At 46.7% G+C, this 26,836-nt stretch overlaps 1 protein-coding gene across 1 annotated transcript in view; it reads left to right on the top strand.

The window, feature by feature from the left end:
• Positions 1–3,879: 3,879 nt before the first annotated feature.
• LOC119952239 (zinc finger protein 208-like) overlaps positions 3,880–26,836 on the top strand; it is an 80,191-nt gene continuing 57,234 nt past the window's right edge. Inside the window, exons 1-3 of the mRNA XM_038775892.1 lie at positions 3,880–3,957; positions 4,500–6,003; positions 19,790–20,461. Of these exons, the coding sequence (XP_038631820.1) occupies positions 4,820–6,003; positions 19,790–20,461 (1,856 nt within the window). The 5' untranslated portion in view covers positions 3,880–3,957; positions 4,500–4,819. The remainder of the gene's footprint in view (positions 3,958–4,499; positions 6,004–19,789; positions 20,462–26,836) is intronic.

The following is a 26,836-nucleotide window of genomic DNA, read 5'->3' as shown; positions in this document are numbered from 1 at the left end:
TTAAGACTGCTCACAAAGCCTAGACAGGTGATTATATGGGCCCCCTCAATGAGCTATCATTGAGGGAGCTCATACTCCAATTGGCCAACCAATAAAGCCAATTGGAGTTCATTACAGATGGAATTTAATGTAAGCGATTGTGAGGGTATCCATTTTGGACCAAAAAAAGGAGAGACCAGGGTACTTTCTAAATGGAAATAGGTACAGTGGATGTCCAAAGAGACTGGGGGGTACCTGGAACAAGTGCAGTAAATAATGAAAAGGCTAATGCAATGCTAGCATTTATATCTAGAGGTTTGTAGTATACAGGGGTTATGCTGCAGGGATACAAACCCTGGTTAGACCCCACTTGGAGACTGTGAGCAGTTCTGGGCACCACACCTTAGGAAGGATATTTTGGCCTTGGAGGGAGGGCAACGTAGGTTTACAGAAATGATACCTGGATTACAGGGATTGAATTACGAGGAGAGATTACTCAAATTAGACCTTTTTTTGCAGAATTTAGAAGATTAAGGGGTGATCTGATTGAAATATTCAAGATATTAACAGGGAAAGACAGGGTAGATGATAAACTATTTGCTCTGGTAGGAAATTCTAAAACTAGGGGGCATAGACTAAACCGTTCAGGGGAGATGTTCGGAAGAACTTCTTCACTTAAAGTGTGCAGAGGTTTGGCACTCTCTCCCACAAACAGCAGCTGAAGTTAGATCAGTTGTTCATTTTAAATCTGAGATAAAGAGGTTTTTGTTAAGCGAGGATGTTAAGGGATATGGGCCAAAGGCAGGTATATGGAGTTTGGTCACAGATCAGCCATGATCTCATTGAATAGCAGGACAGGCTGGAGGGGCCGAATGGCCTACTGGTGTTCCGATGACTCCCTATTGACTCAGCAGGTCGCGGAAATTTTAACGTTTGCGAGGCAGAAGTTGTACGAGTTTGCGAATAAATACCTGGCCTGTTTGACAAAGAAAAAGGCCGACTTTAGAGCGATTCCCTCTGTGCGGCCTGGGGGAGGGAAAAGGGTCATGAAGACGGAGGAGGAAAACAGGGACTTCGAGGATTCAATGCAGGATTCTATAGATTCGAGCAGTCTGGTAATAAGTTGATGGATGTGGAGCAAGTTGACTCATCTTTGAAGCTTCCGGAGGCCTCAGAAAGCCACCGCGAGGCTCTTAATCCTCCCCTTTCTAGGAAAGAGGTGTCAAAGGAGCCGGGTAAAGCCCCGGGACCGGATGGCTGTGGGTGTGAGTTTTGTAGGGAATTTGTTGATGAACACGTTGCTGTGTGTACCGTCACTCTTTTAACTCGGAGATGCTGCCACTGACACTTTGTGAGACTAATATCGCTTTGATTCTCAAGGCGGGAAAGGACCCAGAGGAGTGGGCCTCTTATCACCCAATCATTCTTTTGAATGTGGACCTGAAACCGCTGTCCAAAGTTTTGGCGGGAAGGCTGGAGGACATCCTTCCGACAATCTCGCGGGAGGACCAGACTGGGTTTATAAGGGAAGAGTTTCCAGTAACAACGCTGGAAGGTGATTCAGGCTTTTCAGAAATATCCATTGGATGGGTTGCTGATCTCCTTCGATGCAGAGAAAGCTTCTGCTCGAGTTGAGTGGAATTATCTGGTGTATCCGCTGTGAGGCTTCGGGTTGGGTGAGGATTATATCGAATGGATTCAATTGTTATATCTCAGATTTGCAGCAACAATGCTCACAAATGGTATAAGGGCTAAAAAAACCTCTGCGGGAAGAGATGATTAGAAATATATAACGTACTAACAGTACATTATTGCAAGACTAGAAATAATAATAAATGTACTTTATTACAGAACCATAAATAATAAATCTGATCTGTACCATATAACACTAGACATATTTAGAACAGTACAGCACAGAACAGGCCCTTCGGCCCTCAATGTTGTGCCGAGCAATGATCACCCTACTCAAACTCACATATCCACCATATACCCGTAACCCAACAACTCCCCCTTAACCTTACTTTTTAGGACACTACGGGCAATTTAGCATGGCCAATCCACCTAACCCGCACATCTTTGGACTGTGGGAGGAAACCGGAGCACCCGGAGGAAACCCACGCACACACGGGGAGGACGTGCAGACTCCGCACAGACAGTGACCCAGCCGGGAACCGAACCTGGGACCCTGGAGCTGTGAAGCATTGATGCTAACCACTATGCTACCGATATTAATTTACTGTCCCCTTAAACGTCAGCCATCTCCTGGGGAAACCAGTCCTTTAATTGTGAACATTAGGAAAGAGGCCATCCTTTTAGCCAGACAAATAAATGTGTCAAGCTGAGGGAGCAAAGGATGTCAATGTCTTTAAGAAAGAGAGAGAGAGAGACCTGGGCCTAGCTTTGCAGAGTCTGCACTCTCCCTGGATTGACTTCCTTTCCCTTCAGTTGCTGCAAGTGACCAATTGAAGGTCAGAATGAGAATAGAAATGGAAAGGGGGAAGAAAAGAAAGTGTTTTACTCACAGAGGTTGGAGACAGGAGGAAGTTTCAGTCTGTGTGAAGCTCATTCAGACAGAGGAGCAGCTTTTCTGGGCAGGAATGAGGTCAACAAGCTCATTGTCTAATTTCCACAGACAGACAATGGGGGAGCTCTGATTGGCTGACGGAGAAAAGTCCTTCCGGTCCTCTCAATTTCCCATTGGTCAAAATCTTCTCGCTCTGGCCGGAGTCGTCAGCCGGTTGCCTGGAAACCTTGTCCAGAGGACGTGGAGGGGGAGGGGGAACAGTGGGTGGGGGTGGAACTCCCTTGTCTCCGCGCCAGACCTGCGCACTGGAGCCCGGAGACATCACCGCGGAGCAGAGTGAATCCTATTGGCTGATTAGGCAGGGCTTTATTGTGACGTCACAATGTGGAGGTTGCACAATGGATTTTAGACTGAAACTTCCTCCTCTGGGCAACATCTGGGAGCAAATCAATGTCTTCCCCTTTGTAGGGCAGCACGGTAGCATTGTGGTTAGCACAATTGCTTCACAGCTCCAGGTTCCCAGGTTCAATTCCCGGCTTGGGTCACTGTCTGTGCGGAGTTTGCACGTTCTCCCCATGTGTGCGTGGGTTTCCTCCGGGTGCTCCGGTTTCCTCCCACAGTCCAAAGACGTGCTGGTTAGGTGGATTGGCCATGAACAATTGCCCTTAATTGTCCAAAATTGCCCTTAAGTGTTGAGTGGGGTTACTGGATTATGGGGAAAGGATGGAGGTGTGGGCTTGGTTGGGGTGCTCGTTCCAAGAGCCGGTGCAGACTCGATGGGCCGAATGGCCTCCTTCTGCACTATAAATTCTACGAAATGTCATCCTTGTCCCCGTTAAGGAGCAAATAAATTTGAGGCTTCTGTGAGGGTCGGAGACCATGAGCCCTGGGACAGTGAGTCGTTATACATATCCAATATTTAAGGTATGAGCTGTTCTGAGAATATTTTGTAAAATTCGAGCGGGAAGCCACCAGGTCCTCACCAGATTGCATCAGGCCAATACATTTTAAAATCTCGTCCAGGTGTAATGGGGAATCCTATTCAAAGTTCTTGCCCACTTCAACAGTTGGGATATGTAGACCATCCAAGAAGTCAGTCATGATCAATTTGTCTGCAGGGGGGGTTCTGACTGATACAGTTTGCAGTAATAAGATCAAAAGGCTGCCCTGACTTGGAGAGGGACAGAAACACAATGTCAGCCCTTACTGCAGATCCTGGGGGTCTCCCGTGAGGCTGCGCTGCCGGCCCGGGACTGCGCATGTCCAAGGGGAGAGGGGCAACCGCGCATGTGCGGCTGTCTGCCCGCCCCCTGACCTTCACGCCAACGGGTTGACCAATAGGATGAGTGGGAGGACCGGAAGGACTCTGTTCCTCCAGCCAATCAGGGCGCGGGCTTCGTGAGAATGACGATGGCGCTGACGCAAACTGAAACCTCTTCCTGTGTCCAACATCTGTGAGTAAAACACTTTCTTTTCTCCCCCTTTCCATTTCTTTTCTCATTCTCACCTTCAATTGGTGACTTGCAGCAACTGAAGGGAAAGGAAGTGAATCCAGGGAGGGTGCAGACTCTGGAAAACTTGGCCCAGGTCTCTCTCTCTTAAAGACATTGACATCCTTTGCTTGATCAGCTTGATACATTTATTTGTCTGGCTAAAAGGAAGGGAATGGAAATGAATCCAGTCTGGATATTATACATTTTTGTCCAGTAATATAGTCATATATAAACATATTTGTCTGGCAGCCTGCATCAAGATTTTCAGGTCTCTCTGTCCAGGACAGGAAGCAGTGAGCAGGGATCTGTCAATCACCCTGAATCAGCACCTTCAGGAGAATTGGGAGGGTGAATATTAGATACAGCAGAGTGAGAATGGAGGGAGAGTGTGTGGGATGGAGATTTACAACTTTTGGGGAATGAGAGAGGAAAGAATGTTCCAGGGCAATTAAAAATATCTGTTCTGAATTTCTATCCTGATGACTTTGTAAATTGTTTTACAGGTTATCAGAAGAGGAGGAATTACAGACAGAAATCTCAAACGTCACATCCCTGACAGTCTCTCAATTAATTGGGACCAGAATATCATCGGCCTTTGAATCTTGAAGGATAAATGTTTGCCTGAACATCAGTGTGCCTGGAAAAGCACCGACGCACACTCGAATGTTCCAGAGCACTGACTGTGGAAAGAGCTTTAACCAGTTACACAGCCTGAAAAAATCATTGCACTATTCACAGCGGGCAGAGACTGTACACGGGTTCTGTGTGTGAATCAGGCTTCAACTGATTATCCAGCCTGGAGAGACACAAGAATACCAGCACCATGGAGAAACCATGGAAATGTGCAGACTGTGGGAAGGGATTCAGAGCCCCATCTAAGCTGGAGATTCATCGACACATTCACACTGGGGCGAGGCCGTTCATCTGCTCACAGTGTGAGAAGGGATTCACTCAGTTATCTAGCCTGCAGTCACACCAGAGAGTTCACACTGGGGAGAGGCCGTTCACCTGCTGTCAGTGTGGGAAGGGATTCAGACATTCATCCACCTTGCAATCACACCAGCGAATTCACACTGGGGAAAGGCCGTTTACCTGTTCTCAGTGTGGGAAGGGATTCAGTGATTCATCCACCCTGCGGAAACATCAGCGAGTTCACACTGGGGAGAGGCCGTTCATTTGTTCTCAGTGTGGGAAAGGATTCACTCAGCAATCCCACCTGAAGTCACATCGGCGAGTTCACACTGGGGAAAGGCTGTTCACCTGCTCTCAGTGTGGGAAAGAATTCAGTTGTTCATCCACCCTGCAGAGACACCAGCGGGTTCACACTGGGGAGAGGCCATTCATCTGCTCTCAATGTGGGAAGAGATTCACTGAGTTATCCAGCCTGAAGTCACACCAGCGAGTCCACACTGGTGAGAAGCCGTTCACCTGCTCTCAATGTGGGAAAGGATTCAGTGATTCTTCCACCTTGCAGAGACATCATCGAATTCACTCCGGGGAGAGGCCATTCACCTGCTCTCAGTGTGGAAAAGGATTCTCTCGGTTAAGCAGTCTGCGGACACACCAGCGAGTTCACACTGGGGAGAAGCCGTTCATCTGCTCTCAGTGTGAGAAGGGATTCACTGAGTTATCCAGCCTGAGGTCACACCAGCGCGTTCACACTGGGGAGAGGCCATTCATCTGCTTTCAGTGTGGGAAGGGATTCAATAGGTTAGACATTTTGCAGACGCACCAGCGAGTTCACACAGGGGAGAGGCCGTTCACCTGCTCTCAGTGTGGGAAGGGATTCACTCACCAATCAAACCTGAAGACACACCAGCGAGTTCACACTGGGGAGAGGCCGTTCACCTGCTCTCAGTGTGGGAAGGGATTCACTCAGTTATCCACCTTGCAAACACACCAGAGAGTTCACACTGTGGAGAGGCCGTTCACCTGCTCTCAGTGTGGGAAGGGATTCAGGCATTCATCCACAATGCAGAAACATCAGCAAATTCACACTGGGGAGAGGCCATTCACCTGCTCTGATTAGGGGAAGGCATTCAGTGATCCATCCCACCTGCGGATCCACTGGCGAGTTCAAACTGGGGAGATGCCATTCATTTGCTGTCAGTGTGGGAGCAGATTTTGTGTTTCATCACGCCTGCTGAAACAGGGATTAGCTTCTACTGTGATTGCTTTTGCTCTCAATCCCATCTAGGACTCCATTTACTTCATGCTGTCAGTTGGTCAATGATGATGGTCGGAGGGTTTCTTTCTGCTGGACTGGCCACTCTCACGACTTTATCTTCAGTGGGCTGATGCTCTCTGAGTCTTGTTGAGAATACGTGGTTTCAGATTTCATGAGGACCACAGAGTAAAAGGCTGTTTGGCAGTTAAAAGACATTTAGCTCCCGATTCTTTTGGGAACACCGCAATATGTGCCAATTTGCAATGAGTGTGGGCTATGGTGGCACAGTGGTTATCACTGTTTCCTCACAGCGCCAGGAAACTGGGTCCAATTCCGACCTTGGGTGACTGCGGAGTCTGCACATCTCCCTGTGTCTGTGTGGGTTTCCTCCGGATGCTCTGGTTTCCTCTCACTGTCCAAAGATGTGCATGTTAGGTGAATTGGCCATTCTAAATTGCCTCTTAGTGTCCAAAAGCTTAGGTGGATTACTGGGTTATAGGGATAGCTTGGGGGTATGGGCCTGGGTAGGAGGGTCGGTGCACACTTGATGGGCTAAATGGCCTCCTTCTGGAGTGCACCTGCTGAGACACCAACAAGTTCACAAGTGATTACAGGAGTTGGATTCTGCTGTTATTGTTTCCGCTCCCAATTACATCCAGGACTGCGTTTTATTCTGTCTGACAGTCGGTCAATGGGGAGGGTGGGAAAGTTTATTTTCGCTGGACTGGCTGGTCTCACGACTTTGTCTCCAGTGGGCTGATGTTCTTTATCAATCACCTGGTTTCATATTTCATGAGGATCACAGAGTCAAAGGGTGTTTGGGAGTTGGAAAATATTTAGTACCCCTTTCTGTTTGGAACACCCTAATGCATGCCAGTTTGCCATGAAAATGGCCTTTGGTGGTTCCCATGGCTTTATGAAAGGGAAACCGTGTCTGACTAATTTATCAGAGTTTTTCAACAAAGTCTAAACCAGAGTGAATAGAGAGGAACCAAGAGATGTGTTGTGTTTGGACTTCAAGAAGACATTCAACAAGATATCTCACAAAAAGTTACATCTGAACTTAACAGCCGATGGAGTTGGAGGTGGTATATTGACATGGATAGAGAATTGCATGAGCAGGAAACAGCGAGTGGGGATAAGGGGTTTCTTTTTCAGGTTGGAGACCTGTAACCAGTGGGGTTCCACAGGGGTCAGTGCTGGGATTGCAACTGTGTACAATTTATATTAATGACTTGGAGGAAGGAAGCGAACGTACTGTAGCCAAATTTGCAGACAACACAAAACAGGTGGAAAGGCAAATTGCAAGGGGCATTTAACACTTGCAAAGAGATATTGAGAGATTAAGTACGTGGACAAAAAGTTGCCACATGGAGCATAATGTGGGAAAACATGAAGTTCATTTTGGAAGGGAGAACAAAAGAACAGTATTATTTAAATGGAGAAAAACTGCAGAAAGCTGCAACACAAAGGGACTCGGGGGAACTCGTGCAGGAAACACAGGAAGCTGGCAGCCAGGTGCAGCAGGTAATCAGGAAGCTAATGGAATGTTGGCCCTGATTCCAAGGGGGTTGGAGTATAAGAATCGGGAAGTCTTGCTGCAGCTGGACAAGGTGCTGGTGACACCACATCTGGAGAACTGAGAGCAGTTTTGGTCCCCTTATTTAAGGAAAGATTGGAGTCTGTTTAGAGAAGGTTCAACAGGATGATCCCTGGAATGGAGGGATAATAATAATCTTATTTGTCTTAGGAGCAAAGGTGAAACAGGTTGGGACTCTACTCATTGGAATTTAGAAGAATGAGAGGTGATCTCATTGAAACAGACAGGATTCTTAAGGAGCTTCACAGGGTAAATGCTGAGAGGATGTTTCCCCTCATTTACATAGAATTTACAGTGCAGAAGAGGCCATTCGGCCCATCGAGTCTGCACCGTATTATTCTGGTCTTATCCCCACCTACCCTCCCGATACCTTTTCACCCCCTTGCTTAACAAGAATCTATCCAGCCTGCCTTCAAAATATTTAAAGACTCTGCTTCCACTGCCCTTTGAGGAAGAGAGTTCCAAAGACTCACAATCGTCTGAGAAAAAAAAGTTCTCCTCTGCCTTAAATGAGCAAGTTATTACTTTTAAAGGTTCTCTAATTTCTAGATTCTCCTACAAGAGGAAACATCCTTTCCGCATCCACCCTGTCAAGGCCCCTCAGGATCTTATACGGTTCAATCAAGTCACCTAAACTCCATTTGACACAAGCCCAGCCTGTCCAATCATTCCTCATAAGACCAGCCTCCAATTCCAGGTATGAGTCCAGTAAACCTTCTCTGAACTGCTTCCAACACATTGACATCATTCCTTAAATGAGAGCAATACTGTACACAGTGCTCCAGATGTGGTCTCACCAATGTCCTGTATAACTGAAGCATAACCTCCCTACTTTTGTATTCAATTCCCCTCACAATAAACAATAACATTCTATTAGCTTTCCTAATTACTTGCTGTACCTGTATACTTGCCTTTTGTGATTCATGCTCTTGGACACCCAGATCCCTCTGAGTCTCAGAGCTCTGCAATCTCTCACCATTTAGATAATAAACTTATTTTTTTTTCTTCCTGCCACAATGGGTAATTTCACATTTTTCCACATTATACTGCATTTCCCAGGTCTTATCCCACTGATTTAACATATACCTTTGTAACCTCCTTATGTACTCTTCACAATTTACTTTCCTACCTATCTTTGTAACATTGGAACATAGGAACAGGAGTTGGCCATTCAGCCCGTCGAGCCTGCTCCACCATTCAATATGATCATGGCCGATCATCCCCTTCAATGCCTTTTCCCCCCACACTATCCCCATATCCCTTTGTGTTATTGGGATTTAGAAATCTGTCAGTCTCTGCTTTAAACATACTCAGTGATTGAGCTCCCACAGCCCTCTGGGGTAGAGAATTCTAAAGATTCACAACTTGTAGATCAAATCATTTCCCAGTTCTATCCCCGTTTCTCTTTCGTGTTATTTCCCTCAAGGGCCCATCCAAATTCCTTTTGGAAACATTCCATCATCTCTGCTTCTTCCCAGGGGCGCACGGCAGGTGAATTGGCCAAGCTAAATTGCGACTTAATTGGAGAAAAAAAAGAAGTGTGCACTGTAAATTTCTATATGTAAAACAAAATCTCTGTTTATACCCCCTTCATAGGGAATGGGTTCCAGGTAGTTACCACTTTCTTCAAATGCAATTGAGGCTCAGAGGGCAAACAAGGAGGTCATTTCACTCATCGTCCCCATGCTAGCTCTTTGAGTTAACTATCTATTAGTCCCATCACCCTGCAAGTTTCTTTACCTGCAGAATCTGTCCAGTTCCCTTTTGAAAGTTACAGTTACATTTATTTCCTGCACCTTTGTCAGGCAGGAAATCCCAAATCACAACAACGCATTCTGTTTTGAATCTAATAATTTCACATTATGCTGTGTTTGAATTTTTACAGCAGCTTTCAAATGGAGTGAAAGGAATGGTTGTTACACAAAATCAAGATTCAGCGTTTATGAATGATCTTTGTGAGTGGGCTGAGTGTGATATACCCAAGCTTGGGGACTAGTTCTAAATATAAATTGCATTTCTATAGCACCTTTCATGACCACAGTATCTCCTGAAGGGTTTAACAGCCAATGAAATACTTTTGAAACATAGCCACTACTGCAATGTTGGAAATTCTGGGTATGTGAAATGAAATGAAATGAAAATGGCTTATTGTCACAAGTAGGCTTCAAATGAAGTTACTGTGAAAAGCCCCTAGTCGCCATATTCCGGCGCCATAATATTTAGTTTTTAAATCAATCACTCGTCCATCTTCACTGTTATAAGTAACAAGGTCAAGGAGGGCCTGTTAAACTCTAACATGTGACTGAACCATTATTTTAAAAATTAAGACTGTACAAACCAAAATGTTTCCAGAAACTGCTGAAAAAGCAGAAATGATGTAAAGTAACAGATTGTTCCAGAATTTTGTAAAGCTACAGGGCATCATATCCTGCCAAGTCTCAGACTCATTGTTCAATCCAATCAAGGTTAGGAAGAAAGAAAGATGGTGGGCTGGGTTCCCCACGCAAAAATCGTGAGGCGGTGGAGAATCCCCGATCACGCCAAATTCGGGGGCTGCACCGCTTTTGCGATGCTCCACCCCCTGAAAAGCGGGGTACTCTAGGAGTTTGCCACGCTACGTTTCCATGGTCTCAGGCCTGAAGCCGGCCCCGCGATGCTCCATCCGCGACTGGGACGGCGTGGGACTCTCATGGTCCCGCCCGTCGTGAATTCAGCATGGCGGCTGTGGACTCAGTCCGGTGCCGCCACAGCCGGGGGGGGGGGAGGGCCGATCCGCGGGTAGGGGGGGCTTCATTTGAGGCTGGGGCCACTGTGGGTGCGGTCCTGGGCGCGTGAACGGCCAAAAAGGGGTGCTATTTTTGCGGTCCGGGTCCGCAGGCTGAGTCTGCCATGAAGCACGGCGTGGCCGCTATAGGATGCGTGACGACGGACCTGGAAATGTTCAGGGCCTTATCAGCAGCTGGAGCTGGGAGCTCTAGGCTGCCTCCCTGGTAGTCCCCAGCAAAACGGCAAATCAGTGCCCATTTTGCGCCAGATTTCCTGGGCGTAAAACACCACCGTTTTCACTCCGGCATGGGGACTTAGTCACCCAAATGGAGAATCCAGACCAGTGTCTTCCACAGTGTATCTTGTATTAACCAAATATATTCATTCAAAATTATTGTTTTCTAATTAGCTACCAGTCAGTAACAGATGACTGAATAAGTAATGAGCCTTAATTATGAATCAATAATGAATCAGTAGTGATAGTGAAAGACTGAGTTTTATTTACTGTAAAAATGTAGAAGCTTAATTGCTGTGTATAAAGAATGCAATGAGGATAAATGTACTGGCAAGAGAGACCTTCAAACTCTGATTCGCGTCAACATTTGAAATCTTCTAAGGGATTGTATAGAATCAGGAAGCCATGTTAAACATGTGACTGGACCTTTATTTGAAAAATAATACTGTTTAAACCAAAATGTTTCCAGAAACAGCTGAACTAATGGAAAATGTTTAAACTAACAAATTGTTCCAGATTTTTTTAAAGCTAGAGGGCATCATAGACTGCCAAAGTCTGGCTCAAGACTCATTATTCAATCCTGTCAAAGTTAAAAAGAAAGAAAGTGATTGCTTTTCACAAAACTGTCTCTTTGAACCAATGTATCTTGTATTAATCAATTCTATTAAAGATTACTGTATTAATTAGCTACCAGTTAACAACAGATGATAGAATGTTGCCTGGTATGGAGGGAAGGTCTTACGAGGAAAGGCTCAGGGAATCGAGGTTGTTTTCGTTAGAGAGGAGAAGGCTGAGAGGTGACTTAATAGAGACATATAAGATAGTCAGAGGGTTAGATAGGGTGGACAGTGAGAGTCTTTTTCCTCGGATGGTGATGACCAACACGAGGGGACATAGCTTTAAATTGAGGGGTGGTAGATATAGGACAGATGTCAGAGGCAGTTTCTTTACTCAGAGAGTAGGAGGGGTGTGGAACGACCTGTCTGCAATAGTAGTAGACTCGCCAACTTTAAGGGCATTTAAGTGGTCACTGGATAGACATATGGATGAAAATGGAATAGTGTAGGTCAGACAGGCTTCAGATGGTTTTACAGGTCGGCGCAACATCGAGGGCCGAAGGGCCCGTACTGCGCTGTAGTGTTCTATGTTCTATGTTCTAGAATAAGTAATGAGCCTTAATTGAGTTACAGTTAATGAATCAATAGTTATAATAAAAGACTGAATTGTATTTGCTGTTAAATGTAAAAGCTTAATTGCTATGTATGTAAAGAACGTGCAATGAGGATAAATGTACTGGCAAGAGAGACCTTCAAGCTCTGATTAGCCTCAACATTCAAAACTGTATGAATAAAGGATTGTATAGAATCAGATAAAGGGATAGTATGAAACAGTTCTGTTGTATTCCTGTCTAAGATAATGAGAGAAGGTGGTGTCAGTAATTGGGGATCCAATTAAATTAATCAAGTAACCAAAGTGACCAATTGTCATGTTACAACAGGCCCAACTCTGACGTGAGGTAATGGGCACTTTGGGGATAAAAGTAGAGGTTCTGAAGGTCTTCCTTGCTGGCCAAGTACTGACGACTCCAGAGGCCGAGTTCCAAGGAAATTACTGTCAAAGAAGGAGCCAGACTCCCGAGGCTGAATTCCATAAGAATTACTGTCAAAGGAGCCAGAGAGGGTTACGCTGCTGCAGACTGATCACCCACATGAAGTTGTAAAAGTCAATATCTTACAGTTGTTCAGTGAACCATTTTTTATTGAATAAACTTCTTAAATCCAGATTTTGCCTTAATTGGTTATTTTAATGAATGGTAAGTTGGGGGTGGCTGAAATCATTAAGTTCCAGACAACGATCAGATAACATAAACCTTTGATTTAAAAATTTGCATTTATAGCACCTTTCACAACCACAAGATGCTCCCATTGCTTTACAGCCAATGAAATAATTTTGAAGTGTAGTTACTGTTGTAGGAAATGCAGCAGCCAATTTACACACAGGATCCCGCACACATCAATGTGATGAGCAGATGATCTGTTTTTAGTGATGTTGATTGAGGGATAAATATTGACAAGGCCACCGGGGACACGTCCCCTGTCCTTATTCAAAGATCCACCTGAAAGGGATAGACCAGGCCTCAGTTGAACATCTTATTTGAAAGGCGGCTGTTCTGACAGTGCAACACTCCTTGAATCCTGGGACAAGAAACGTTGGATTTTGTCCTCGGGCCTGGGGTGGGATTCAAACCCAGAACCTCCTGACTCGGAGATGAGAGAACTGCCGACTGAGCCACACCTTACACTAGACAATTCAAAGTTAAAGGGAAAGTTACTCTAAAATGACACCCCACTTTGCCTCCATTGCCTAAATCTAATATTAAAACCCCAGTATAAATAACATGGATTTGACTGACAAATGTTGAAGTATTGGTTCAGAGACACAAGTCTCGACTTCCCATTTGAGCCTCGGGCACCTTTCTGTCTCTATTGGTCGTGTCAATGACAGCCAGGCAACGGAGCTGAGGGCTGAATTTAGCTGAGAATAATGGGTTAGTGCCCCAGTTGGGAAACTGCCATGGGTGTCGCACTAATAGAGAGACAGGAAGGTGCTAGAAATGGGCCTCCAACCAATCGTTGTGTTGGTCACTTAGAGTAAGCCGTTTCTTTAAATACATATACAGGGAAGAGGCAGCAATGAAAGCTGTCCCTTTTAATCTGCACAAAAGCAGGAGGCTCAGATTCACACACTGCAGGAGTCCATTCAGCCCATTGTGTCCCTGCTATCTCTTTGAAAGGTCTCTGATTCATTCAACTGCTCTGCTCTTTCTCCTTAGCCCTGCAAATTCTTCCCTTTCAAGTATTTGGAAAGATACTATTGAATCTGCTTTCGGACAGATAGAACAACTTAGTGTCAAAAAATAAAATAAAATCTCATCTCCCCCTCTGGCTCCTTTGCTAATTACCTTAGAGGGACTCACTGTCTGTTTAAGAGCCTGTCAACCCCTCTCACCCACTTTCCCTAAAGTGCATCAATCTAATCATGCAAAGTCCAGAAAAATCAAATATTTTTACTGATAAAAGTTTATTAATGAAGCAGAACAGAGCTTAAAAAATAACTTGATGATCAAAGACAACGAAGACCGCGCTCTGATTGGCTGGAGGGCCAGAGTCCTTCTGGTCCTCGCGCGTTATTCCAGGGTCGGAGAGAGGCTATGAATCAAAACTGCGCGTGTGCGGGTATTCGGGGAGGAGTGCGCATGTGCGGGTGTGAGGCGGGGACCGGGACAAAGCGGCGCCCTGACCATTGGGTGTCCGGGTCTTCCAGCCTTTCCCATTGGACACCAGCTCAGCGCGGCTGGAGGGAAAAGTCTCTCCCACCCCCACGTAGGGTTCCGCCCCTCATTGTCTGTCAGCGGCGGATTGACCAATGGGAAACTGGGAGGACCGGATGCACTATGCTCCTCCAGCCAATCAGAGCTCCCCATTGTCTGACTGCGGAAGTTGGACAATGAGCTTGTTGACCTCATTCCTGCCCAGCAAAGCTGCTGCTGCTCCTCTGTCTCATTGAGCTTCACACAGACTGAAACGTCCTCCTGTCTCCAACATTTGTGAGTCAAATACTTTGTTTTCTTCCCCCTTTCCATTTCTATTCTCATTCTGACCTTCAATTGGTGACTTCCAGCAACTGAAGGGAAAGGAAGTGAATCCAGGGAGGGTGCAGACTCTGCAAAGGTTGGCCCAGGTCTCTCTCTCTCTCTTAAAGACATTGACATCCTTTGTTCCCTCAGCTTGACATATTTATTAGTCTGGCTAAAAGGATGGTCTCTCTTCATGGTCACAATTGAAGATGGGCTGCGATGGTTACATGGTTCTTTTGTTTCATTTATCTGGGTGTCCAAAAGGTTAGTTGGGGTTACTGGGTTGGAGGGATAGAGTGGACGTGTGGGCTTAAGTACGGTGCTCTTTCCAAGGGAGGGAGGAGGGGGTAGACTTTATGGACCAAATGGCCTTCTGCACTGTAAATTCTATGATTCTGTGAATTAAAGGGCTGATTTCCCTTGGAGATGGCTGACATTTGGGCAGCACGGTAGCATTGTGGATAGCACAATCGCTTCACAGCTCCAGGGTCCCAGGTTCGATTCCGGCTTGGGTCACTGTCTGTGCGGAGTCTGCACGTTCTCCCCGTGTGTGCGTGGGTTTCCTCCGGGTGCTCCGGTTTCCTCCCACAGTCACAAAGATGTGCAGGTTAGGTGGATTGACCATGATAAATTGCCCTTTGTGTCCAAAATTGCCCTTAGTGTTGGGTGGGGTTACTGTGTTATGGGGATAGGGTGGAGGTGTGGACCTTGGGTAGGGTGCTTTTTCCAAGAGCCGGTGCAGACTCGATGGGCCGAATGGCCTCCTCCTGCACTGTAAATTCTATCTATCTATTTAAAGGGATAGTAAATTAATATCGGACAGCGATACTTCAATGGTGCATATTAGCTATGTTATTTACGATTCTGTAATGAAGTACATTTATTATTATTTCTAGTTGTGTAATATTGTACTGTAGCTATGTTATATATTTCCAGTCATCTCTTCCTTCAGAGGGTTGTTGGTCTCTGGATTTCTCTTCCACAGGGACCAGTGGAGGCCGAGGGTCATTGAATATGTCAGTCAGATTTTTAATATTTTTGTTACGTTTTTTGCCATTTTGTAAACAATGAATGTGACAGAGTAACAGAAAAACTTGTACGGAGCAGAACAAGAAATATTGCTAACATAAATATAAGCAACAGATCACAGAATTAATTTGTGGCAGGATATTTGAGGGGCCAGAGCCTCGAGATGAAATGCCAGATCAATTGAACAACTAGTTAACAGGTTAACATAGTGAGTGGGGAAGGAGGGTAAGACTGTAGAAAACAGAAGGATAACAATGCAGGTGCACACCCCAAAATATTACAAATCAGACTGCCCACTCCCTGCCCTATCCCCGTAACCCCATGCATCAATCATGGTCAACACACCAAACCGAACACGTTTGGACACTAAGGGTCAATTTAGAACATACAGTGCAGAAGGAGGCCATTCAGCCCATCGAGTCTGCACCGCCCCACTTAAGCCCTCACTTCCACCCGTAACCCAATAACTCCTCCAAACCTTTTTGGATACTAAGGGCAATTTAGCATGGCCAATCCACCTAACCTGCACGTTATTGGACTGTAGGAGGAAACTGGAGCACCCGGAGGAAACCCACGCAGACACGGGGAGAACGTGCAGACTCCGCACAGACAGTGACCCAGCGGAGAATCGAACCTGGGACCCTGGCGCTGTGAAGTCACAGTGCTATCCACTTGTGCTACCGTGTTGCCCACAATTTAGCGTCACCAATCCACTTTAGCTGCGCATCTTTGGTCTGTAGGAGGAATACAAGGAAACACAAAGATACAGGGAGAATATGCAAACTCCACTCACAGAACCCCCCAAGGCTGGAATTCAACCTGGTCCCTGGCACTGTGATACAGCATTTCTACCCACTGTGCCCCACTGACCTCAGTTGAATTTAATTCACTCATGGAAAGCCCAGGAGGAGCAAGCCAGCCAAATTGGAGCCTATGTATTTGAGACGGGGGTCTCATAATTTAGTTCATACTTAGAATGAAGTACAGACATTAAAAATTCCATGGAGATGCATTCTGTAATCAGCCTATGCGAGTTTTGGATAGAGGGAGACCTGACTTGTCTGCTTCTGTATCGGGCCTGATGGATGTTGGGTCCATCCTAATCCAATCCCTTATGAACCTTAGATGAGAGGCCAATTGATAGAGCCTGATATTCGGGAGACCATACCCTTCCTTAGCTCCTGGTGATTGGAGCTGAACAACTTGAGGCGTGGTTTCTTTTTATTCCAGATAAATGTACTAATCATTCCATTCATTTCCTTAATGACTCTGGTTGACAGCAGTATAGGCAGCATCTGCAGAGGGTACAATAGTTGGGGCAACACATTAATTTTAATGAAGGCGATCCTCCCTCACCATGAAATCGGAAGAGCCGACCACTGGGCAAGGTCCCACCTAATAGTCACCATCAGCTGTGGAAAGTTGGCCCCATATAGCTGTCTGAAAGAGGGGGACATTGACATTCCCAGATATTTAAATCCCAAGGGGGGAGCATCTGAAGGGGAACTTAGCAAGAGGAGGGGGCTTACCCCTCAACGCTGCCGGTCTGTGATATAACAATTGAATCCACTCAATATAATCCTCACCCAACCCGAAGCCTCGCAGCGGATACACCAGATAATTCCACTCAACTCGAGCAAAAGCTTTCTCTGCATCGAAGGAGATCAGCAGCACATCCAATGGATATTTCTGAAAAGCCTGAATCACATTCAGCAACCTTCCAACATTGTTACTGGAAAATCTTCCCCGTATAAACCCAGTCTGGTCCTCCCGCACGATTGTCGGAAGGATGTCCTCCAGCCTTATCGCCAAAATATAAGATCGCAGTTTCAAGTCCACATTCAAAAGAGAGATTGGGTGATAAGAGGCCCACTCCTCTGGGTCCTTGTCCACCTTCAGAATCAAAGAGATATTAGCCTCACGGAGAGTAGGTGGCAGCATCCCAGAGTCAAAAGAGTGACAATACAGATCTACCAACGGGTCCAACAACAAATCCTCAACCCCTGATAAAACTCACAGCCACAGCCATCCGGTCCCGGGGCTTTACCCAGCTGCAGCTCCTTCCCGGCTGCAGCTCCTTCATGGCCTTTGACACCGCTGCCCTAGAAAGGGGAGAATTAAGAGCCTCATGTTGACTTTCTGAGGCCTCCGGGTGCTTCAGGGAAGAGAAATGTTCCAGACCCACACGCACATTTGGATTTTGAATTTAAGTTTATTGTCATGTGTATGAGGTACAGTGAAAGGTGTTGTACTGCGTACAGTCCAGACACATCATTCCATACTTAAAAAGAACAGATGATAGATACACAATGTAAATACATAGGCATTGACATCGGGTGAAGCATATGGAGTGTCGTACTACTCGGTAGAGAAGATGTGTGAGAGATCAGTTCAGTCCATAAGAGAATCATTCAGGAGTCCGGTATCAGCGGGGAAGAGGCTGTTTTTGAATCTCTTCGAGCGTGTTCTCAGACTTTTCTATCTACCGCCCGATGGAAGAGGTCGGAAGAGAGAATTACCACAGTGGGAGGGATCTTTGATTACGCTGCCCGCTTTCCCAAGGCAGAGGGAGTTGGAGACAGAGTCAGTGGATGGGAAGCGGGTTCGCGTGATGGACTGCACTGTGTTCACGACTCTCTGTAGTTTCTTATGGTCTTGGGACAGGCAGATGCCATGACATAATTCACTCCCACAGCCTTGAGTTCTCTTCAAACTTCATTGAAGCCTAGATGCTTCGTTTGTGTGGCTGCCGAAATGTCCTGGAAGAAGGAAATCCTCATTCCCTCATGGAGCCAGGTCCCACCTCACCGTACCCGTTTCCAGGACCCTCTGGTGATCTTTCAAGTTGTGGAAGTGAATGATTCCAGGCCTGGGATGAAAACTATCCCTCGGCCTCAAAGACAGGATCCGATGCCCTTTCTGATTTGAAACATCCAGCTTGAGAAAATGTGGCAGCCGGTCCTCGAAGAACCATGTTGAAAAGGTGGCTTTACCCCCGCTGAATCCACCTGTGCTCGTTTATCAATGGATTTCCAGACGTTTTCAGGCATAATCTTACCAAATATAATTCTGAAGTCTTCCAGGGACATGACAACAAATATTAATTCAAGGATTAGGAAGATGAGTGCCGGGAAATCAGGATAAATGTTGGACTTTAATCGATTTGTGCCAGGGCCTGCGGAAATGCAGCTACTCCCGCGTCCGCATCATGTGGCCCCCGCCCCCCCCAGACAGATTTCTGATTGACGAAGGAGTCGAGAGTTGTGGTGAACGGGCAGGAAAATGGAGAAAAAGCTGAGATAAGGAGGGATTTCTTCACTCAAGGATGTGGTAAAGCTTTGGAATTCTCTACCCCAGAGGTTTGTGGGACCTCAGTCATCAAGTATTTTCAAGACCGAGATTGACAGGTTTCTAGATATTGAAGATATCGAGGGGTATGGGGGATAGTGCGGGAAAATGGTGCTGAGGTAGATCAGCCAATAATTTCTTTGGAAGGTTGAGCAGGCCCGATGGGCCGAATGGACGACTGCAGCTCGTATTTGTTATGGTCTCTGTCCAGGGCAGGAAGCAGTGAGCAGGGATCTGTCAACCAGCCTGAATCAGCACCTTCAGGAGAATTGGGAGGGTGAATATTAGATACAGCAGAGAGAGAATGGAGGGAGAGTGTGTGGGACGGAGATTTACACCTTTTGGGGAATGAGAGAGGAAAGAATGTTCCAGAGAAACTGCAATTGTCTGTTCTGAATTTCTATCCTGTACTGACAGTGATGTCTTTTGCATATTGTTTTTACAGGATGTTAGAAGAGGAGGAATTACAGACAGAAATCTCAAACGTCACGTCTCAATCTGACTGAGTCTCTCAATTCCTTGGAACTGAATATCACCGGAGTTTGAATCTGGAAAAATGAAAAAATGAAATGAAAATCGCTTATTGTCACGAGTAGGCTTCAATGAAGTTACTGTGAAAAGCCCCTAGTCGCCACATTCCGGCGCCTGTCCGGGGAGGCTGGTACGGGAAGGAGAAATGTTTGTCTGTTCTGTCGGCTTCAAAATATTTTAAACATCAGTGTGATTGGAAAAGCACCGAGACACACACACCCGAGTGAGAGTGTTCCAGAGCACCGACTGTGGAAAGAGCTTTAACCAGTTACACAGCCTTTAAAAACATCACAACATTCACAGTGGGGAGAGACCAGACACGGGTTCTGTGTGTGGGCGAGACTTCAACTGATTGTCTGACCTGGAGAGACACGAGGAGACCCAAAACATGGAGAAACCGTGGAAATGTGGGGACTGTGGGAAGGGATTCAAATTTCCATCTGCGCTGGAAGCTCATCGACGCATTCACACTGGGGAGAGGCCGTTCGCCTGCTCTCAGTGTGAGAAGACGTTCAGTGATTCATCCACCCTGCAGACACACCAGCGAGTTCACACTGGGGTGAGGCCATTCACCTGCACTGTGTGTGAGAAGGGATTCAGTCATTCATCCACCCTGCGGAAACATCAGCGAATTCACACTGGGGAGAGGCCGTTCACCTGCTCTCAGTGTGAGAAGGGATTCTCTCGGTTATCCATCCTGCAGACACACCAGCGAGTTCACACTGGGGTGAAGCCATTCACCTGCTCTCAGTGTGAGAAGGGATTCACTCAGTTATGCAACCTGCAGACACATCAGCGAGTTCACACTGGGGAGAGGCCGTTCAACTGCTCTCAGTGTGGGGAGGAATTCACTCGCTTATCTAGTCTGCAGACACACCAGCGAGTTCACACTGGGGAGAAGCCATTTACCTGCCCTCAGTGTGGGAAGGGATTCACTCAGTTATGCAACCTGCAGACACACCAGCGAATTCATACTGGGGAGAGGCCATTCACCTGCTCTCAGTGTGATAAGGGATTCAGACATTCATCTGCCCTGCAGATACACCAGCAAGTTCACTCTGGGGAGATGCCGTTCACCTGCTCTCAGTGTGGAAAGAGATTCAGATATTCTTCCACCCTGCAGATACACCAGCGAATTCACACTGGGGAGAAGCCATTCATCTGCTCCCAGTGTGGGAAGGGATTCAGTGTTTCATCACGCCTGCTGAGACACCAACAAGTTCACAATTGATTAAGGGGCTGGATTCTGCCCTTATTGTTTCTGCTCCCAATGACATCCAGGACTGCCTTTTGTTCATTCTGTCAATGGGGATGGTCAGAGGATTTCTTTCAGCTGGACTGGCCGGTCTCACGACTTTGCCTCCTGTGGGCTGCTGTTCTCTGAGCCTTGTTGCAAATACCTGGTTTCAAATGCATTTGGAAGTTGGAAAGTATTTTGTCCCCATTTCTGTTTGGAACACGCAGAATTATGCCACGTTGCCATGAAGATGGGCTATGGTGGTTACATGGTACTTTTGTTTAATTTATCTGCGTGATTCTCACAAAAGAAAACTACGGGGCAGGTTGTCTGAGGTGGACAGGGAAACTACATTAAATGGTATGGTGGGAGACAGGCAATAGCTAATATTTAAGGGGATGGTTTAGCTCAGTTGACTGCATGGCTGGTTCATGGTGCAGAGCGACACCAACAGCATGGGTCCAACTCCCGTACCGGCTGACGTTATCCACGAAGGCCTCGCCTTCCTTTTTCTTATAAATTTAGAATACCCAATTCATTTTTTCCAATTAAGGGGCAATTTAGCGTGGCCAATCTAGCGTGGCCAATCCGCCTAGCCTCCACATCTTTGGGTTGTGGTGTCGAAACCTACTCAGACACGGGGAGAATGTGCAAACTCCACACGGACAGTGACCCAGAACCGGGATCGAACCTGGGACCTCGGCGCCGTGAGGCAGCAGTGCTAACCATTGCGCCACTGTGCTGCCCAGGCCCTGCCTTTCTAACATTGTCCCTCGCCTGAGATGTTGTGACCTTCAAGTTAAGTCCACACTAGTCATCTCTCTCTCTCAAAGGGCAGAGCTGCCTATGGCCCTCTGGGACTCTGATTTCACACATATACAACAAAGATAGATTCTTTTAAGGAATCAAAATCCAAAAGGAGAACTGATGCAACCATTGCTAACAAGAAAAGTTTCATCAGATTCCATTGTATTAAAGGAAGAGGCTCATAAAGTGGCCAAAATAGTAGTGAGCTTGAGGATTGGGAACTTGTTTAGAGTTCAGCAAAGGAGGACCAAGAAACTGATGAAGAGAAAATAGAAGGGGAAATGCTGGAAAATCTCAGCAAGTCTGGCAGCATGGGCCTTTCTGTGGCTGTGACTCATCTTTCATTCTCACTCCACCGTATGAATATTTCCCACTCTCTCTGTCTGTTAGCTTTGACAAAGAGTCATCGGACTCGAAACGTTAGCTCTTTTCTCTCCCTACAGATGCTGCTGAGATTTTCCCTTTCATTTCATGGGGCCTCACGGTAGCATGGTGGTTAGCATCAATGCTTCACAGCTCCAGGGTCCCAGGTTCGATTCCCGGCTGGGTCACTGTCTGTGCGGAGTCTGCACGTCCTCCCCGTGTGTGCGTGGGTTTCCTCCGGGTGCTCCGGTTTCCTCCCACAGTCCAAAGATGTGCGGGTTAGGTGGATTGGCCATGATAAATTGCCCGTAGTGTAAGGTTAATGGGGGGATTGTTGGGTTACGGGTATACGGGTTACGTGGGTTTAAGTAGGGTGATCATTGCTCGGCACAACATCGAGGGCCGAAGGGCCTGTTCTGTGCTGTACTGTTCTATCTTCTATCTATCTATCTATTTCAGATTCCAGCATCCGCAGCAATTTGCTTTTATCAAGAGAAAATAGAATACGAGAAGAAGCTGGGTGGCACTGGCACAGTGGTTAGCATTGCTGCCTACCGCGCCAAGGTCCCAGGTTAATTGGGTGGTCTAAATTTTTTAAAATATGAGAGCAAACTGGGGAGAAACATAAAAACCGACTGCAAAAGCTCCTATCGGAATGTGAAAAGGAAAAGATTAGCAAAGACCAATGTGGGTCCATTCCAGACAGAGACAGGAGAGTTTATAATGGGGAATAAGGAAATGGCAGAGAAACTAAACAATGTGTGTCTGTCTTCACGGAGGAAGGTAGTGTCACGGTGGTAGCACTGCTGCCCCACGGCGGCGAGGACCCGCGTTCGACCTCAGCCCTGGGTCACTGACCGTGAAGTGTTTGCACATTCTCGCCCGGGTTGGTGGATTGACCACACTAAATTGCCCCTTCAATGGAGAAAAATGATAAGAAATCATCCCCAAAACACTAGAGATCCAAGGGACCAGTGAGTACGAGGAACTGAAAGAGATTAGTATCAGCGAAAAAGTAGTACTGGAGAAATTAATGTGGTTGAAAGTTAATAAATCCCCAAAAGCTGATGCTCTACATCCCAGAGAGTTGAAAGAGGCGGCTGTAGAGATTGTGGATACATTGGTGATCATCTTCAAAATTCTATAGATTCTGGAATGGTTCCTGCAGATTGGAAGGTGGGAAATGTAACCCCACTATTTAAGGAGGGAGAGAGAAAACAGGGAACCACAGACCCATTAACCTGACATCAGGAGGAGGGAAAATGCTACAATCCATTACAAAGGATGTGATAACATATGAATTAGGAGCAGGAGTCGGCCACTCGGCCCCTCGAGCCTGCCCCACCATTCAATAAGTTCTCGGCTGATCTGATTGTAACCTCAACTCCACATTCCCACTGACTCCCCGATAACCTTTCACCCCCTTGCTTCACAAGAATCTATCCAACTCTGCCATCAAAATATTCAAAGACTCTGTTTCCACTGCCCTTGAGACTCAGAGCCCTCTGAGAGAAAAAAGGTCTCCCCTGTCTTAAATGGGCAAGTTATTACTTTTAAAGTGACTCCAATATCTGGATTCTCCCACAAGAGGAAACATCCTTTCCACATCCACCCTGTCGAGGCCCCTCAGGATCTTATACAGTTCAATCAAGTCACCTAAACTCCATCGGACACAAGCCCAGCCTGTCCAATCATTCCTCATAAGACCAGCCTCCAATTCCAGGTATGAGTCCAGTAAACCTTCTCTGATCTGCTTCCAACATAGGAATTAGGAGCAGAAGTGGGCAATTCAACCCTTCTAGTCTGCTCCGTCGAGGCAAGGTAGCACAGTGGTTAGCACTGTTGCTTCACAGCGCCAGAGACCCGGGTTCGATCCCCGGTTTGGGTCACTGTCTGTGCGGAGTCTGCACGTTCTCCATGTTGGCGTGGGTTTCCTCCGGGTGCTCCGGTTTCCACCCACAAGTCCCGAACGACGTGCTTGTTGGGTGAATTGGACATTCTTAATTCTCCCTCAGTGAACCCAAACAGGTGCCGGAATGTGGGGACTAGGGGATTTTCACAGTAACTTCACCGCAGTGTTAATGTAAACCTGCTTGTGACACTAATAAAGATTATTATTATCTCTTCTTGGTCTCAAATTCACCCCCTACCTGTTCCCCACATCCCTTTAACCAATTTTTAAAAATATATATATATCTATCTATAACACAGCTATCTCCTTCTTGAAACCATTTAAAGACTCAAATTTTACCGCACTATGGGGCAGCGAGTTCCACAAATTTACCACCCTCTGCGAGAAGTAGTTCCTCCTCATCTTAGTTCTAATCGACCACCTCTTAACCTATATCTATGACGACTCGTTCGAGACAGCCCTGTCGGAGCATTATCAGGGACTGACTATTGAACTGACTTTTACGTGGGGGATCCTCCCTCTTAGTTACGGCCCAGCTGAACACCAAGACCCGCGGAGACAACAACTTTGGTTAAGACGGCTTTATTTTCCAAGCTTGGTCAACGTACAAGGGAGAGTGATTTGGATAAGCGCCAAAACCACTCTGCTTTCCATTGCTTTAGGTCCAACAATTATACAATTTCCAAAAATATGTCCCCACCCCAGTTGGACTCGATCCAATCCTTGTCGCTGTCCATTTTACCTCGCCCAAGGAATTTTACTTTGGGGAGCATGGTAACTGTGTGGACAGCACTTGATTTAAACCCATCCTGTTCCTGGCCATCCGTTGTTTTCCAGGATTCTTGTATCTGCTATTCATTGTTCTCCCCTACTCCCATTTTCCCTTATCTCAGCCAGTTCCTGCCTGTATCATTGTTTGTCCGAGCGCAGGATGTTGAAGCTGGTTCCTCTTTGTACCATGGTTTGTCTGAGCACAGGATGTTGGAGCTACTGACAAGAACTGCTTATTGAGCGAGCTATATATTATTGCTGACCACATCATTTCTGTCTGATTCCATTTGTCTTCAGAATATGGGCAAGTTAGCCAGCTTAAATCCCTCATACACTGTGGCCACTGTTTTTAGTAAGAGTTTAAATGCATGGTCACTGCTATGTTCTCAGAATACATGTTTATTGGTTAATAATGATGACTGTGTGTACTTTATGATCAGTCTCAATCCTCAATAAACTGACTTATTTAGAGCTATCCTAATGTTATCCTAGATATCCGGTTTTATGGGGTTGGTAGATTGAGAGATTGGCTGGCTGGCTCACCAATTGATGGATCTCTGTGTCTATTCGGAACCCTGGATATGTTATCCCTTCTTAGTTCCCAAATAAGAGATTCCAGACTACTTTTTTGGCAAAGTTCTTTGAAACTTTTTTATTTAAAAAAAATATATATTTTCATTGGGGTATTTGCAATTTTTATAATAATAACGATAACAGTGACATGAACATGGTGCAATAAACATTTCCACCCCCATCATAATCTTCACACACCCCAACCATAAAACAACAGTCGTCCCCCTCCCCCGCCACCTTTGGAATTCTGTCTCTTCCAACACTCCAAAGATCGCAACCTCTGGACTCGGCACCACCCGTGTTTTGAGTACCTGGACATCACCCTGCCAAAACCTTCTCAGCTTCGGGCATGCCCAAAACATGTAGACATGATTTGCTGGGCTTCCCGCGCACCTCGCACACCTGTCCTCTACCCTGAAAAACTTGCTCATCCCAGCTGCTGTCATGTGTGTCCGGTGGACTACCTTAAACTGTATCAGGCTAAGCCTGGTGCATGATGAGGAGGTATTAACTCTGCTTAGGGCGTCCGCCCACAGACCCGCCTCTATCTCTCCTCCTAGCCCGTCCTCCCAGTTGCCCTTGAGCTCCACCACCAGAGTTTCCTCCGATTCCAAAAGTTCCTGGTAGATAGGCAGCACGGTAGCCTTGTGGATAGCACAATTGCTTCACAGCTCCAGGGTCCCAGGTTCGATTCCGGCTTGGGTCACTGTCTGTGTTGAGTCTGCACATCCTCCCCGTGTGTGCGTGGGTTTCCTTCGGGTGCTCCGGTTTCCTCCCACAGTCCAAAGATGTGCAGGTTAGGTGGATTGGCCATGATAAATTGCTCTTAGTGTCCAAAATTTCCCTTAGTGTTGGGTGGGGTTACTGGGTTATGAGGATGGGGTGGAGGTGTGGGCTTGGGTAGGGTGCTCTTTCCAAGAGCCGGTGCAGACTCGATGGGCCGAATGGCCTCCTTCTGCACTGTAAATTCTATGATAGCTGATACCTTCCCCTCTCCCATCCAGGTACTGGAGACCACTCTGTCCTGTACCTCCCATGGCGGCAGCAGCGGGAAGGCCGGAACCTGCCTTCTCAAGAAGTCCCGTACCTGCAGATATCGATACCCATTCCCTGCTGGCAATTCAAATTTATCCTCCAAGGCTTTCAAGCTGGGGAAGCTCCTGTCTATAAATAGATTCCCCATCCTCCTTATTCCTGCCCTTTGCCATCTCTGGAACCCACCGTCCAGCCTACCCGGTACAAACCAATGGTTATTATAAATCGGGGTCTGAACCGATGCTCCCTCCACTCTCTTATATCTCCTCCACTGCCCCCAGATTCTCAGGGCCGCTACCACCACCGGACTTGTGGAGTATCGGGCCAGTGAGAAAGGCAGAGGTGCCGTTATCAATGCTCCCGAACTTGTGTCTTTACATGACGCCGCCTCCATCCGCTCCCACACCGACCCCCCCCCCCCCCCCCCCCCCCCCCATTACCCACTTCCTAATCATGGCTATATTAGCCACTAGTAGTAAAAGTTCGGCTGCGCCAACCCACCCTCCCCCGACTGCGCTCCAGCAACACTTTATTCACTCGCGGGGTTTTACCCGCCCACACAAAGCCTGAAATAACCTTATTCACCCGCTTGAAAAAGGCCCTCGGGATGAAGATGGGGAGGCACTGAAAGACAAAAAAATCTGGGGAGGACCGTCATTTTCACGGTCTGTACCCTCCCCGCCAGTGATAACGAGAGCATATCCCATCTCTTAAAGTCCTCTTGTATTTGTTCTACCAGCCGGGATAGGTTTAACCTGTGCAGTGTCTCCCATTCCCGGGCCACCTGGATTCCCAGGGACCGAAAGCTCCTTCCTACTGTTCTAAACGG

The sequence above is a fragment of the Scyliorhinus canicula genome, chromosome 17, assembly GCF_902713615.1.
Source record: "Scyliorhinus canicula chromosome 17, sScyCan1.1, whole genome shotgun sequence".
Lineage (NCBI taxonomy): Eukaryota > Metazoa > Chordata > Chondrichthyes > Carcharhiniformes > Scyliorhinidae > Scyliorhinus > Scyliorhinus canicula.
Note: the sequence above shows the minus strand (reverse complement) of the source record. Positions and strands in the feature narration are given on the sequence as shown.